This window comes from Montipora capricornis, chromosome 7, assembly GCF_036669925.1.
Source record: "Montipora capricornis isolate CH-2021 chromosome 7, ASM3666992v2, whole genome shotgun sequence".
NCBI classification, from domain to species: domain Eukaryota; kingdom Metazoa; phylum Cnidaria; class Anthozoa; order Scleractinia; family Acroporidae; genus Montipora; species Montipora capricornis.
In genome coordinates, this window is record NC_090889.1 from 31853534 (window position 1) to 31867962 (window position 14429).

At 39.6% G+C, this 14429-nt stretch overlaps 1 protein-coding gene across 2 annotated transcripts in view; it reads right to left on the reverse strand.

Moving 5' to 3' along the window:
* The window catches only part of LOC138056941 (GRAM domain-containing protein 4-like), a 39271-nt gene that overhangs the window by 3178 nt on the left and 21664 nt on the right, over positions 1 to 14429 (reverse strand). For both annotated transcript variants that reach the window (XM_068902927.1, XM_068902928.1), the window contains exons 2-17: positions 13924 to 14056; positions 12785 to 13026; positions 11670 to 11740; positions 11225 to 11313; positions 8286 to 8311; positions 7642 to 7733; positions 6295 to 6386; positions 5715 to 5760; positions 5278 to 5349; positions 4493 to 4536; positions 3720 to 3829; positions 3584 to 3642; positions 2081 to 2179; positions 1218 to 1353; positions 558 to 645; positions 381 to 462 (exon numbers count right to left, since the gene is read on the reverse strand). In XM_068902927.1, the coding sequence (XP_068759028.1) occupies positions 381 to 462; positions 558 to 645; positions 1218 to 1353; positions 2081 to 2179; positions 3584 to 3642; positions 3720 to 3829; positions 4493 to 4536; positions 5278 to 5349; positions 5715 to 5760; positions 6295 to 6386; positions 7642 to 7733; positions 8286 to 8311; positions 11225 to 11313; positions 11670 to 11740; positions 12785 to 13026; positions 13924 to 14056 (1481 nt within the window). The remainder of the gene's footprint in view (positions 1 to 380; positions 463 to 557; positions 646 to 1217; positions 1354 to 2080; positions 2180 to 3583; positions 3643 to 3719; positions 3830 to 4492; positions 4537 to 5277; positions 5350 to 5714; positions 5761 to 6294; positions 6387 to 7641; positions 7734 to 8285; positions 8312 to 11224; positions 11314 to 11669; positions 11741 to 12784; positions 13027 to 13923; positions 14057 to 14429) is intronic.

Sequence of the window (14429 nt, forward strand, 5' to 3'; positions counted from 1 at the left end):
CCTATTTTTAAAATTTATCAAATACTTCACGGATCAACGTGCAAGTGGTTTTATTCCACCAGCGACTCAAAGATATCAATATGGAGAAAAAATAGAGCGGTTTTTAATTGAGTGCCGAAATTAATTAGCGAATTGCTTTGGTTTTGCATTACTTCACTCGGTGATTGGTTCAAATTTCTCGCGCCACTCTTTCAACCAATCAGAAGTGAAACTAGAACCAATCGTCGCTCGCACGTGCACATTTTCGCACGCTTTGTGTTGGCTACGTTTAATTACTTCGAGGATTGATTGGCCAAGGTAATTTCTTTGGTTTTGGTTTTAAGACACTCGATTGAAACTCGCTCTATTACCAATTAAGTGGTTGCAGGTTGAGAATTTACCTTGCTAATCCTTGTTATTGTATCCAGTCGAATGACGAGAGTTTTCGCGCTTGATGACTTGGTCTTCTCAAAACACAAATAGCTAGAATAGAATATCAATATTGCTTTTCAGATTGTTCTTTTATTTATCTTGGTAGGAAGGCTATAAAACCATAGGATTTAATGCATGTTGCCTACCTTTGAGATAGAAAGAGCCTTCCTTGCTTAACGTTCGAGAACGATTTTTCCTTGTTCAACAAAGTACACTTTTTGCCGTCTTCCCAACCTTATAAATGCGAAAATAAAGATCAGTGGTTAAGAGTGAATGAGTGTAGTCCAAGGACAGCAACAGTTCATACTAAGCACTTGGCTTGGGCTTAGCCGATTTGTTTTCCAATTCCCACGTCCGCTTCCATCCGGCATTGTAGCTCAGTCAGTAGAGCAACGGTGATTTAATCTGGGGGTCGTGGGTTCGATTACCCAGCCAAGCCCGACAGTTTTCGCCGTTCTTGGGTGATGCACAAAAAGCAGTTCCAAATAATAAAAATAATCCTTTTTAAATCTCAAGGATAAATAAAGTGAACGCCACTTTCTCCTGCACACAAACAAACAAAAGTCGCAGCTCAACAAAATTAGGTGGGAAGCATAATTATACAACGCGCCGCTGATATATTGAGCAGCTGATATAAGGGCCATGTATTATCTCAAAGCACGGCACCATAGCCAGCCTGCAGCTGGGAACCAACCCTCGCTTTTGTGTAAACGTAGCACTCCTCTCTGTTTGCTAATGACGTTCGCGACGATTGTCATGGTTATATCACAGATATCAGTGAGTAAAATAACCGCTATCATTTTCACCTGGTAAGGAGGTCTCGCTTGATGGTAAGTTGAATTTCTCTGAGAAATGGTTTGTAGTGGCGCCTGAAATCTGCTCTGAAGAGCTGTTGGTACTAAGCGATGACAAGGAACTCGCAGAGGGCGTTCGTGAAAGCTTCTGAAAATTAAATTATGAAAAAGCATTGGATCAGATTGTCGACGATGATTGCCGTAGATCGGAGACAGGGGTAGGGTTTTTTTCAAACGTCGACCGTTTATTAATATGCCCTTTGCAGCTTGTGATCAAACGGTATAAAAACCGCTATACTGGAACACAAATTGCACGCTGGGATATTTAAAACAACGAAAATTTAAATAAACTTGCCTTGTTTTAGATGTCCCAGTGCGTAATTTGCGTTTCAGTATGGCGATTTTTGTACCATGTGATCACCAAACTACAAAGGATCCATTATATTTCAAACGAAATAACTATCAGAGAGTAAGATATATTCCCATATGTTAACCATCTCAGACGAGCGTTAGTCCAAGTAAACTGGAAATGGGCCCAAACAAGGACAGAAAAAGAAATGAAACGGGTGTGAAATGATTCGCACCCTGGTCAGACATGTGGACGACTCGGACAGCACAATTCGCGGATCTCGTAGTGCAGAACCAACTAGAGATCTTTACACTCAATCACCAGCCTTTTGGGGGAATTTGATGTGTTGGAAGGCCTATTCGAGTACAGGAGATTTGAACATGCGCATTTGCGAAGATGATGCAAAAACATGATGACGTCATGACACTAGACGACTTAAACGTCATATGGCTTTAGAAACCTTCGAATTCCGTTTCTTCTTCTCCCTTGTCGTCGAGAAACAAGGCAAGAAAACACTCTTCCCTACCTCGTGATTAGTGTCAGCTTCATTCTGCCTGGCTACCAATTCAGCATCTGTTGGCAGCTCCCTCCATAGTTTGGCAGTTCCATCGTATCGCTTCTTCACCTGAATTCAAATTCAAAAGTTTCTCCCAGTCATGAAGCAACCAATGTTTGATGAAGTTTGCGTGTAAAGAGATTTCGTTTACCACGGAATGGATAAATGAGATGGGTGAAACGTGGATGGATCGAATGGATGAATGAATCGAATAAAACAGATGAATGGAGCAGTTGAAATTGATGAATGAAACGGATAAGTGAAACGGATGAATAAACTTGATAGATAAGACAGATAAATGAAACGAAGCAATTAACGGATAAAGCCGACGAATGGAGCGGCTGAAACCCGGCGATGAATGAAACGGATGGAACGGATGTCTGAATAAAACGGTTGAAACGAGACATTAGGCTGATTTAGCAACAGAACCGGAACCTCATTTGACGACGGGAGTGCGCGCGGAATAGTCTGGATTCTACTCTAATCTAACTTAAGGTGGCTCAAAACAGTTCCAACACATTCCAAGACATAGACTTTGATGTGTCATTATAGCCACTCTTCATCAGTTTATGCTACAATCATGGTGTCAAAAAACTGCCCAATAACTGGTGAACACGTTGGTATTATTTTTGTGACACAATAGGTTACCATAGCAATACTATGACCTGCTAAAAACACCCTTAATTTCAGCTTTAAGCGCTTATATTTCAAAAACAGCACGGTGAAATTTTTTCTTATAACATAATTTTGATTAGCAGGATAAGATGTAACTTTTGGCAAAGTTTAAAAAAATTCTGTACATAGGGGTTCAGAGCCACCTAAACTTTCCGAAAAATTAAGACGGCTCTGAACCCCATGTACAGAATTTTTTTAAACTTTGCCAAAAGTTACATCTTATCCTGCTAATCAAAATTCTGTAATAAGAAAAAAATTCACCGTACTGTTTTTTAAATATAAGCACTTAAAGCTGAAATTGAGGGTGTTTTTAGCAGGTCATAGTATTGCTATGGTAACATATTGTGTTACAAAAATAATACCAACGTGTTTGCTAGTAATTGGGCAGTATTTTGATACCATAATTGTAGTCTCAATTGATAAAGAGTAGTAATTATGACCCATCAAAAATCTACGTCTTGGAAAGTGCTGGAAACTGCTTTGAGCCACCTTAATACATGGGCATTTTTTTGCGCGCGCGGTCGTCAACTGAGGTTCCTCTTCTGTTCCCGTTCTATTGCTAAATCAGACTATTTCATCACTCCTAGTACCATTACATGTGCGATATTGTAACAGGCTTGCCAAAACAGTGGTTAAGGAGAAAAGTCTGGACGTCTTTGAGGGTCAATTATAGTGTCTTATGTATAACCACAGCCAGTTACATTGTTGCAATTTATTAAGCCATGTTGATTCAGGCGGAAAACACATTGCATGTAATACGTTAGCACGTGCAAAGAAAAAAGAAAAACTGCAAATTACCTTTGGAAACCGATTGTAAATCTGGTTGATAACAAAGAATTTGATTCCCAAAAACAGTCCTGTTGAATAAAACAGAAAAACAATGTTAAGGCGCTGACTAAAAGGATTGAGCTTACGTTAACCGTTTGCACGGTACCTATAAGCATGAATAATGTTGGTCCTTTGAGCAGCAACGATGCAACCAGTGCAATGCACAAAGCAATGAACAATCTTCCCGTAGCCTCAGGGTGATGCCAGTTTAACAAACTAAGAGAAAAGAGAAATGCGCGGTAAATCACAGAGCAATCAATAATGTGCAGGGGTTTCAATAGAAGCCGGTTACCGGCGGTATACCGCCGCCTGCTTTGCCTCACACCGTCGGCTAGTTTGCCTTGATTTTCACTAAAAATGCTATCATAAACTTGTCAAACTGCCGCCTTCAATGGCCTATCATGGACGGCTATTTCAGAAGTTATTGAAACCCCTGAATGTGAATTCTATTTCATTAGATTGAATAGCTCGGCGGTCCACTGGTTCCCCGTAAGGGAGGTCATAAATTCATTGAGTATTTGTGCATGGATTACTCCCGCAATTTTCACTTTTAAGTGCTTCCTATAAATTTACTCAAAGTTTAATAACAAAACTGGTAGACAGTTTCTCACGACCAAAAGTGCGCAGAAAGGTAGAAGTCCTTTTCGTCGATGTCTCTTGCAACAATAGTTACGTTCTTCTCCCAAACCATATAGTATATATGGAGAAAATTCAATAGGCCAAATGGCCAATTCCCTGAAAATTGTGTCGAAAAATTCTTGCCTTGACTTCATTCTCACGAAACAAAATAAAATACAATGAAATAAATGAAATGATGGAATCTTGGGAAACAGAAAGCTGACCGTTCAAAAGCATCACACTGAAAGAACATTGACTTACCTTTTCATTTTTTCCAGTGAGTCGGCCATTTTTCCAAGTGTGTTCTAAGAAAGGAAGAAAACAGAGTAACTAGGCTCGCTTTGCTAGTTAACTGAAAAGCGATGAAAGAATTGATGTCGACGATCACAAGCAAAACATTCAAAACATCCTCACTGGGTCAGACTGAAGGAGTTCAAGTGAACTTAAGACATAAGACCGGAGTCGTTTGAACGCAAGTGTATTTCGTGATTTATGGGCACGAATGATGATTTGAATGTTCTCAAAATTGACCATAGATCACGAAATTATCTAGCAAGTTCCTACGATTATTTTATTTACTATATACTCAACAGAATTACGCCGCCTCTGTTTTTCCATAGCAACTTCCGCATTGCACTCTAATCTATTTATGATTAGTCATTGACCAATTTGAAACGCGATATTCTGTCGAGTATATAATGAAAATTTAAACCATGACTAGGCAAGTATTGTCGTCATGTTTATTAATTTTAGCGTAGTAGTGATATCACTCTCTTTCCACGAATGTGTCCCAAATCTGATTCCCTGGCTTAGCGTTATAGGTATGTTGGGCGTGTTACTTTGCTTTCCGGTGGGAGAATTTCTTCTCCGAATATTCCAGGTATCCCATCTCACGAACAAACAATATAAGATTTGAGTTGATTCATCGTAAACAAAGTATAGCATTTTCCCTTTGCAGCGTCTCCAACTTGACATTTCAAGTGCAGTTTATTTATTATTAAATACTCTAACATTGCACCATGCATTCCTGAAGACAAGCTCGTTACCTGTACTTTCCTTGCTACTTGTAAGACCAGCTGAAATTTGTCCGACCAGCTGTAATCCTCGGAAGATGTAGTCTGTAAAAAAGTAAAGTTTTTGTCTGATCTTTTTATACTATTTTACACCGGAAACTTGTAGTTATATTGGCCCTACTGAAAAGTCCTAGTGAGTGCCCGCGCGAAAACACCGGATACGAGATTTGTGGGGTAGGAGTAAACGACGATGAAGATCGAATTTTTTTTTTTTTGCTAGAGCTTCTTGATTTCTGTCCAGTTGTTTTATCCATGCGATGAAAACCATCTACTATTTAGTTAAGTTGGCTCGCCAAGTGCGCATGCGCAATACGCACCAGTAAGCACTAATGCACATCAGTGCGTACCACGTGGAAATTATTAGGAATACGTTGGGAAATAGAATTTAAATCGTCGCTAGCGGTACTTGCCTCCTCTCTTGCTGTTTCAGTGAATCCTAGTCGCTTTTTGATGCCTCTGTAGACGGAAGAATAAAATGAAACTCGCGTAAATGTATATTTCAGTGCTAAAGCTCGCAGCGTGATTCAGTGAATCATTTAAGGATTTTCCGTAAAGTACCATTAAATGCGTTTTTCGTGCATGCACGGGCGTGCTTTTTAATGCACAATACTGTTTAGGAGTCGATGCTGTCTTGTTGTGGAATTCTTCGTTTCCTATCAAAAGAACATCTGCCATGTTTTTAAACCAAAACATACGAAAATGTTTTCACAAGAATAAAGTTTTTATTAGTTCGGGGCGCCAACATACCCAAAGTACTTTGTCAACGAACATTGATTACAAAAATGTGGACGCTGTGAAATCGTGTAAAGACCAAGGATAGGTACGTTTTTTTTCTCAGTTATATATTTGGAAAGACTTTTTTATTCCGTCTATAAGCCCCCTTTTTAAGACCCTTCCCTCTCGATACTGGCCCACCCTATACTTCTTACGAAATAACCAAAGCTCGGGGTTTTCCGGCAGTAACCTGGATTTTACAGTATGCCAACTTACTTAGCTTGAAGATAATTCAAGAAAAGCTGCAATATCGCCATGAAAAGGACCAAGGAAAGGAGATATCCATGCCAGACAGAATACATATACACCTATAACAATAGGAAAAATGTTAAGAAAAATGTTGGCTTGTTTCAATTGTCAAGTTTGCCCCTTATTTCCATAAATGCACGTAATTGCATGCGCCCCAAATTTCGATGTCCAACAAAGTGTCCTTTAAGTCTAACCATTTGCTAGGTGTAAGTATTGTGTCAGTATTGTTTTTTAGTGAGGTCAAATGTAGCTGTGTCTCTTCATTTGAGAGCCGGAGTTTAGGGGAAACGTCGTAACGTAAATTGTTTATGTCTCCAGACGCGAATCAAGGAGCTTTAGCAACGACAACGGCGACAGCAACAATAACGTCAAAAATTTGCATATTTAGTGGGCAAAACAATAGCTTTGCACGCTCTGCACGTGGGTTCTTCATTTTTGTCTATTTCTTTGCCGTCGTCAGCAAAAGAACAACGTGAAATGACCAAATTTGAGGTTTTATGAGGAACGTCTGCGATTGAGGATAAATTTTCATTTTCTCTCGTAAATTGAGCGTCGTTCATTCTAGTTTCGTTCTTGAGGGTTTGCCAAACCTTTGTCAAGTTAAAATGTTTGGAATAGTCGCAAAGCGATGACAAAAACCCGAAATCACATTTAACGACGAGGTTCTCGTTGCCGTTACCGTCGTCGTTGCTAAAGCTACCTATCGATGTTGAAGTTGGAGGGAAGAGAAAGGAGACACTTCACGACACTTATCAAAATCGTTGGGATCTATTTGCGTGCAGTTACGTTCTAGACATATCTGTAGTTTTCAACTGTAAAGGCTAAAGCAAAGCATAGAATAGCGGAGCGTGGCTTGGCACATTATTGCATAACACAGCAAGGCTTATAGCTGAGCCAGGATCCGATACTTTGGGAGCGAATACCAAACACCATGAGCTTGAATGATATTTTCCTTCTCATGGTTATGACCAGTTTGCTATTTCCAGTTTCGATTCAAAAATTTTGCAAGAGTGACGTAATCAAAGACATTGCACGAAGGTTGATTGGCTAATTTGACAATCAGAGATTGCGAGGGAAGCGGTTCCAAATATAGATGGTCTCAATAAACTGGAAGAGGAACAATGTGGAGTTGCAAAGCTACTGGATAATATCAGCATCTCATAGACAGACATAGCATAGCATAGCATAGCATAGCATAGCATAGCATAGCATAGCATTCCAAAACGATATCAGACTCACATCGTCATCTAAATCGTTATTGTTATTATTGTAAAGAATACATATAATGATGTAAACGCAAAATTACATACTAACCACAAATATTAAGAAAGACGCAGCTGGATTTGACCAGGAGAAAATGTTTCTAACTGACTTGATGAAACCCGTTATGGGTTTGATACCTGCAGCTGTAGAACAACAAGAAGAAGTAAGTTTTAAAAAATAAAATAAAAGAAAAATAAACGTAAAAAAATCTTTAGGAGACATTAGAGCCGTTTATACGAGAGAAAATAAGACGCGAACAACCCGTATAAATGGTACAAAATCTGCGTTCACGGCTTTCTCAAGCCGCGGCTTATCCTGGCCGGGGAGTTTATACTGGTATAAATAGTTCCTTTCGCGTATTATGTACGCCGCGCTTATTTTCTCTCGTATAAACGGCCCTATTGTGGCCGAGTAGATTAGACACCAGTGCAATTGAATTCAACCCTCGCTCTTAAGACAATTCCCTTCAGTTGGAGCGCGGCCATTACAAGGAAATGGTGCTGGGAGGAAGTTTGACTTGAAATACACAGCCCTCAGGTTTAAGGGTGGTATCTGGCTAGACTCTTTGGGACCCTCAGGTTCCTATGTTGGAAGATTAAGCCGTGAAGAATTTTCTGATTGCTTAGCCTTGCCGCGACTATATCCCTATTTCGCCAGACTGGCTTTAATTTTTACTTGGCACATTATTCACTTACTGAAGCGGTTGATATTTTCCTTTAACCTAAAAAAGAACAATGCCAAAGATTAATTAATAAACTAAGAGGTAAAGATAAGCAACATTATAACCTTAGTGGTGTTGTCAATGGCATCTCTATGAAGAAATCTGACATCTTTACAAACAAAGTTAGCAAATTTACGTCGCCCTCACTGTTGACAGATCTTGACACCATATTTGGTTTGCCTTATCAATCCACTCTCCTACCCCCTAAAAATAAACTTTGTCTTTTCTTTTGTTTGACATACCGAATGGAAAGAATTGAGATAAAATGAATAATTTAAGTACCGATACACGCAAAATGTGATCAGATAGTGCAGATTTTTGTACGAAGGTTTATTTGATCTTATAATCGGGTATTCAGTGTCTCCTAATTGCATTTAACAAACACTTAAGTTCAGTTCGGGTTTCCGAATCGAAAGGCCACTTTTTTTCGGCCTGAAATTTTTTCAACTGCTTCGCTCTCCTCAGGCTCCCTTCAGGAAATGTGGAACGGTTACATAGTTGCAAATGGCGGTTCATTCAACAGTTGAACTTTCCTAATTTGGAGAAATGATTGCACGATATTCTTTCACTGAAACAGCGATCGTCAACAAGTACCTGAAATGTGGAAAGTTAAAATGATACCGACTTAGACAGCTTAGATATTTGTACGAGAGCAGAAAAGTGTGCCCGAATAAGGGGTGATTCAAGAAAAAACTTCGGCCGATGTGCCTGGATGATTTTCAGTGATGAGACGTCCTGAATGAAGGTGAGTGTTTGTTTGATCTCGTATTTTTCATCGGATCTGCACCTCGAAAATCAAGCTGAGAGCGACGAATAATTGTTTTGATCACCTATCACCGTTTTAAACTAGAATCTGAGTAGAATTTGTTTCCAAAGGAACTTCGCTAAGTTCTCTGCATGTGCAGTGATAAACAAAGCATGGTTTGAAGTGGGCTATCAACACGATTGGTATTTTTCGACTTCTTTAAATTCTAGGGAAAGGAAGCCGTTTACAGAAAAAAAAGGCTTTTAATGGAGCTGAGGAAATTTGGAAGGCTGTTAGATCAGAAAGGAGCGATTCTTCGCTTTTACTGCTTTCCAAGAAGATCAAGTATTCCTCATCGGACAAAGGTCCCAGTGCTGATTTCATGTTTGCTTCCCCTCAAGCCTTGTGAGCCCCGCGGAGAGTTACGCGGCGATCTCTTTTGTACAATGCAAAATGTACATTCAAATATTGCTTCAAATGCCTACAATATGAACTTAAAACTAGCATCTACCCACTTTTGACGCAACTTGTCAAAGTAAGTAATGTCAACACTGAAAGCTATATTAGAGTAACCTGAAGTAGCTAACAGAGAGATTTAGCATTGTGCTTCACGCTTTTTAGCTCTTAGTGGCGCATGGGGGCCGTATGGAAAGTAAAATCGTTTGGCGCTAGAGAGAGTAAAATGTTTAAGTGTCGCTCGTACTCGTCTGTTAAAGCGATTCCATAGCCAGCATTGTTTAACTTTTGCAACGAACTCTTGCGATCCATGCATGAGCTATTAGAGAGATTAAGCTTCGCTCGTACGTGAAATGACAAATGGCAAATGGCAGGTAGGTCTTTTTTATAAAAGCATGAAAATTCTTTTATCCTGCCTTGATTCTCTCTATGAAGAATTTTCTCAATATCTAAAGGTAACGGGGAAGAAACTTATTTAAACCGAACACGTTTCTTTGATTTTTTGGCAAAACGCAAAAGTATCAGCCTGTCGTTTGCCGTAATAATTCGCATAATTCCAATAATGACCTGTCAATTAACTTTCTCTGTGCTCTAGATGACCGCATGACGTGAGACGCTTACTACCATTTGAATTTAAGTTATATGGTTTGTTTACTATATTAAAGCTAGAATGGAAATTTTTGATGCAATCTGACAGACGCAGATTCACAATCTGGCAGGTCGTTTAGTCTTGCAAACTAATGAACTCTATATATTTGTGCATTAGAGCGGTTTTCAATTGAGTGTCGAAAGTAATTAGCGAATTGCTTTGGTTTATAATTACTTCACTCAGTGATTGGTTCAAAGTTCTCGCTCCAATTTTCCAACCAATCAGTAGTGAAACCAAAACCAATCATGGCTCGCGCGTGCACATTTTCCCGCGCCTTGTGTCGGCGACGTGTAATTAATTCGAGTTTTGATTGGTTTACCTGATTGTCTCCGTCCTTTTTGATTGGTCAAAGTAATTACTTTGGTTTTGGTTTTACGACACTCATTTGAAAACCGCTCTATGCAAATTAGATACTACTGGTAATTAGCACACTCCGCACGTGCGTCGTGCGTTCTGTATTTTTGTACATTTCTTTGCATCCTCGTGCAAAACAACAAAGTAAAAAGTTTTGAGTTTAAGGGCTTTAAGGTAACGTGTCGCCAAATTCAGGTAAGCGTCCTTTTGTTTCTTTAAAGGTTTTGCGTTAATTTTCTGATCGGTTTACCATAATTTTCACATCGGAATCGTTTATCGAACGAAAAAATATGATGGGTCACTCCACAAAATTAAGCACAACGTCGATGAATTTGAAATAGTCATACTAGCTCGCATCTGTTTCCTGAACTTCACAAAAATAATTTCTTAATACAAGTGCCTTTTAAACGTTACATTTGCACGGTTTAAATCGCGTATATTTATTGTAATTTAAGCAGTTTTGTTTCCTCCAAAGCAATGTGACGTCAAAATCAGTGAAAAGGTGTGTTTTCAACTGTCTTAGTGTAAGAAAAGAGAAAAAGCGGATGATAGTTACTCACGATTTTCGTTACATACATACTTCCCTCAGGGCCAATGAAAAACGATGAACGAAACGACAGAACACATCAACAGCAACTGTTAAGAATCCCAACTGGCCGAAGACAAACCAGTTGGCTATTTACAAGTGCGGCCACGTTAATTAACTTACGTTTTCACGGCCAAGGGTTCCCCCTCGATATACGCGTCATCTGTAGCCTCTGATTCATCGTTGATGAAATCCCTCAGTCTGTCCAGAACCTTCCAAAAAGAATTCAATATCAATTACCGTGTTCGTTTGTTCATAACGAAACAAGTTTTGCTGAAGTTTTTGGGTCACAGTTGATGGAAGAGTGATAATTAATCCTTCAATTAAGATACAAGCTTATCCAGTGGAGAACAAGTTCTCTCCTAATTACGGAGAGTGCAAATGCAATGGAATAACATCAAAGCTACAGCCTGCTTTTTCTGCTGGTTACAAAACTGAGACCTTGCGAACGAAGGTCTCATGCAGGTTGTTCTCTCCGTCATCCTGTCGTGAAACTAATGTATTGCGCCAAATTCTTTTTGTCCCCGCTTAAGCAATCCGGAATAAGAAGTCAAATTTGCAAGCTCACCGTATCTGTTATTTGCACCTTCCACGAGTCCAGAGCTGTCTTCAATTTTTGCACTCGAAGTTGGTCGTCAACTGAAAAATGAAATGTTCACATTTCACATTACAGATGTCACCATGATGTCCGTTATTGCTTGGAAAAGAACGATGTAAGAGTTTGAGAACTTGGAGACTCTCAGGTTTGTAAGTCAAACATTTCAAATCTCAATACCGAAATAAAATGCTCTGTGCCACTATTTGTTCATGTCTGTAGCAACGAGTCTTGTGGTGCCCAGGAACCTGTTTCTCAAAAGTCCCGATAACTTTTCGGGCCCGAAAAGCCAGTCGTCAAGCTGCAATCTGCTTATTTTAAAAAGCTGATCCTTTGACATGTTTTTAATGTAAGAAAACTAAGAGGATTGCTAAGTTTGATGGCTTGGAACCTCGACGTTGCGAAGATATAAAGGGAATTGTGGCACCCGAAATAGGCCCGAAAACTTTCGGGACTTTTGAGAAACAGGCCACAGCTTACTTACAGGCGTTACAGGATTTGTGCGGATTGTTGTATGACACAAGTTGTGTGAACTATTGTCTTCAGTTAAAAGGTGCCTATACCACGAACAATTCCTAAATGAGCTAAAATAATAGTTACGAGTAAGACGAGAACTTATCATGAAAGGAGAGGCTAAGTCTGCTATAGATCGACTTTGTGTCTTGTGTTTAGTATATACATGTTTCAAGGGTGCAGAATTAAATGGCATTCGACAGGGCTAAGTTTCTGTCTTATGCCCTACGATGCGTTGGTCAAATACTGCAAAAATTGGCCTACTTATGTTTGGGATCGTCACAAGGTGTGGTCTCCTTCGGTACAGCGATCTGCAGGTTAATAATTTTGCTCGCTGTTCGTATCAGAACTATGTTGGAAAGTCACTGATTTAAACTTTCGGACTTTGTCGTGTACAACAAAAGATTGGGCTAAATGTTCGAACGGAAACAACATTTTGTCCAACATTTATCGAACGACAACTGACGGTTGTTTTTTCAACTTGGGAGACATAAAGCTCCCTCGTGTTGTCCTAGAGCTTTTGATCATTGCACTGTGGGATCATACTGAGTTGGCAAAGTGAGAAGTTCTCTCACCGGAAAACGAAGAGATGGTTTCTTCCCTGCATCCATGTGTTGGAGGTTGCATTCGATCAGTGATATCGTCCGAAGTTCTCCATCTGTCCTCGTCTTCTTCGACAAAATTGCCGTTTGCGTCAATGGCCATCATACGAAAATCGTCATCTTTTCGAACGTCCTTCCAAGTGTCTTCCCTTCGTTCTAAGCTGTCTTTATCCACAAGCTGGCCATTTCTGAGGTCCGGTGGACTTGAATGTCGTCTGAAAATCAACGTCATGAAATAACAGCGGCTTCGATTGTTTGATTTTAGCCCAAAGGGAACGTACTGACTTAAGCAAATCTGCGCAGACGCAATGCGATCAAATTAGACGATCAGAACGCAAAGCGAATACCTGCAGATGAGGCTAAGCGAGACAAAACGAAAGCGAGCAAGTCACGTCACGTCGTTCTTTTGCTTGATTGGCTGAGAATGTTTCGCGTGAATTTTCAAGCCAATCACGCAAGAAAGGCATGGAATTTCTCATCGCTACTCATTTAATTCGATTTTGCGCATTGAAAAGGAAAAATTAGAACACTTGACAAAACGTTGGACACTTAAGATTACCTCACGGGGGATTCCCAGTCGTTTGAAATATGTGCGCATTGCCAGGAACTGACGGCACTAGTGGAAAAGTGATTTTTTGCCTTTAGTAGAGGTTTCAGCAGCATATGGCACTACTTGCTTCAAATTTGATAGTTTGAATAGCGGTAGGCACTTAAAGTTCACGCATTTTTTTTTCGTGGTGTCAGAGAAACAAGCCCATAAATAAAGAAATAAAGAAAAAATCAAGTATTCGTCTTTCATTACGTCTTACCTCCGCGTTCGCGTTTTTCCTGAATATTTTATGGCTTGATTGCAGCATGGCCTCAAGTTAGGACCGAGACAAAGAGTTCAATAAAATGTTTATGTTTTATTTTGGTAATTGAATCGAGTAAGAAAGAAAGTCATGGGTTCTACAGTAGCATACTGTGCTGGAGAAGACATCCCGCATACTCGATCAATCGTCTTTCGAAGCGTTTCAATTGATCCATCATGAAAGACCTACGTAGGTTAATATTTATGCTGGCGTTAATTTACGAGCTCAACGATTCCCTTGTCCATTTGTAATGTTGCATACCTTTGATGGTTGGATGTGGAAGACCTTTGCTTGGGTTTGATCTTGTCTTTAAGCTCGCTGTTCCATTTCCTTTTTCTTTTAGAATTCTCTTCCATCAATGTATCTTTGGTCTTGAGCGTCTTTAATAACAGACCTTAAAATAAGGAGAATAGCTTATGCACTGCATTTCGATACCTGGTTTTAGGAGTCTTACTCACATTGGCTCCTCGATTTAGTTATTAAAAAAAAAAAAAAACAACAACAACAACAACAGCAAAAACAAACAATCAAACAAAACGTGACTAGCGTTTAAACCACGTCTTAGGAAGACCGGACCAAACAGTTTTGTGGAGGTGAACCATAAGCGATAGTCAGTGATCGAGAATGACGTTGGGGTGAGGGCTTTAATTAAGCTACCGCCAATGTGTTGTCAGGGTTGAAATTCTGGACGACTTCGCTTCTGTATTGGGCTATTTCATTGAACGCGTGGAAAATCTAAAGGGCCGTTTTGAGATATCAGATGTAAA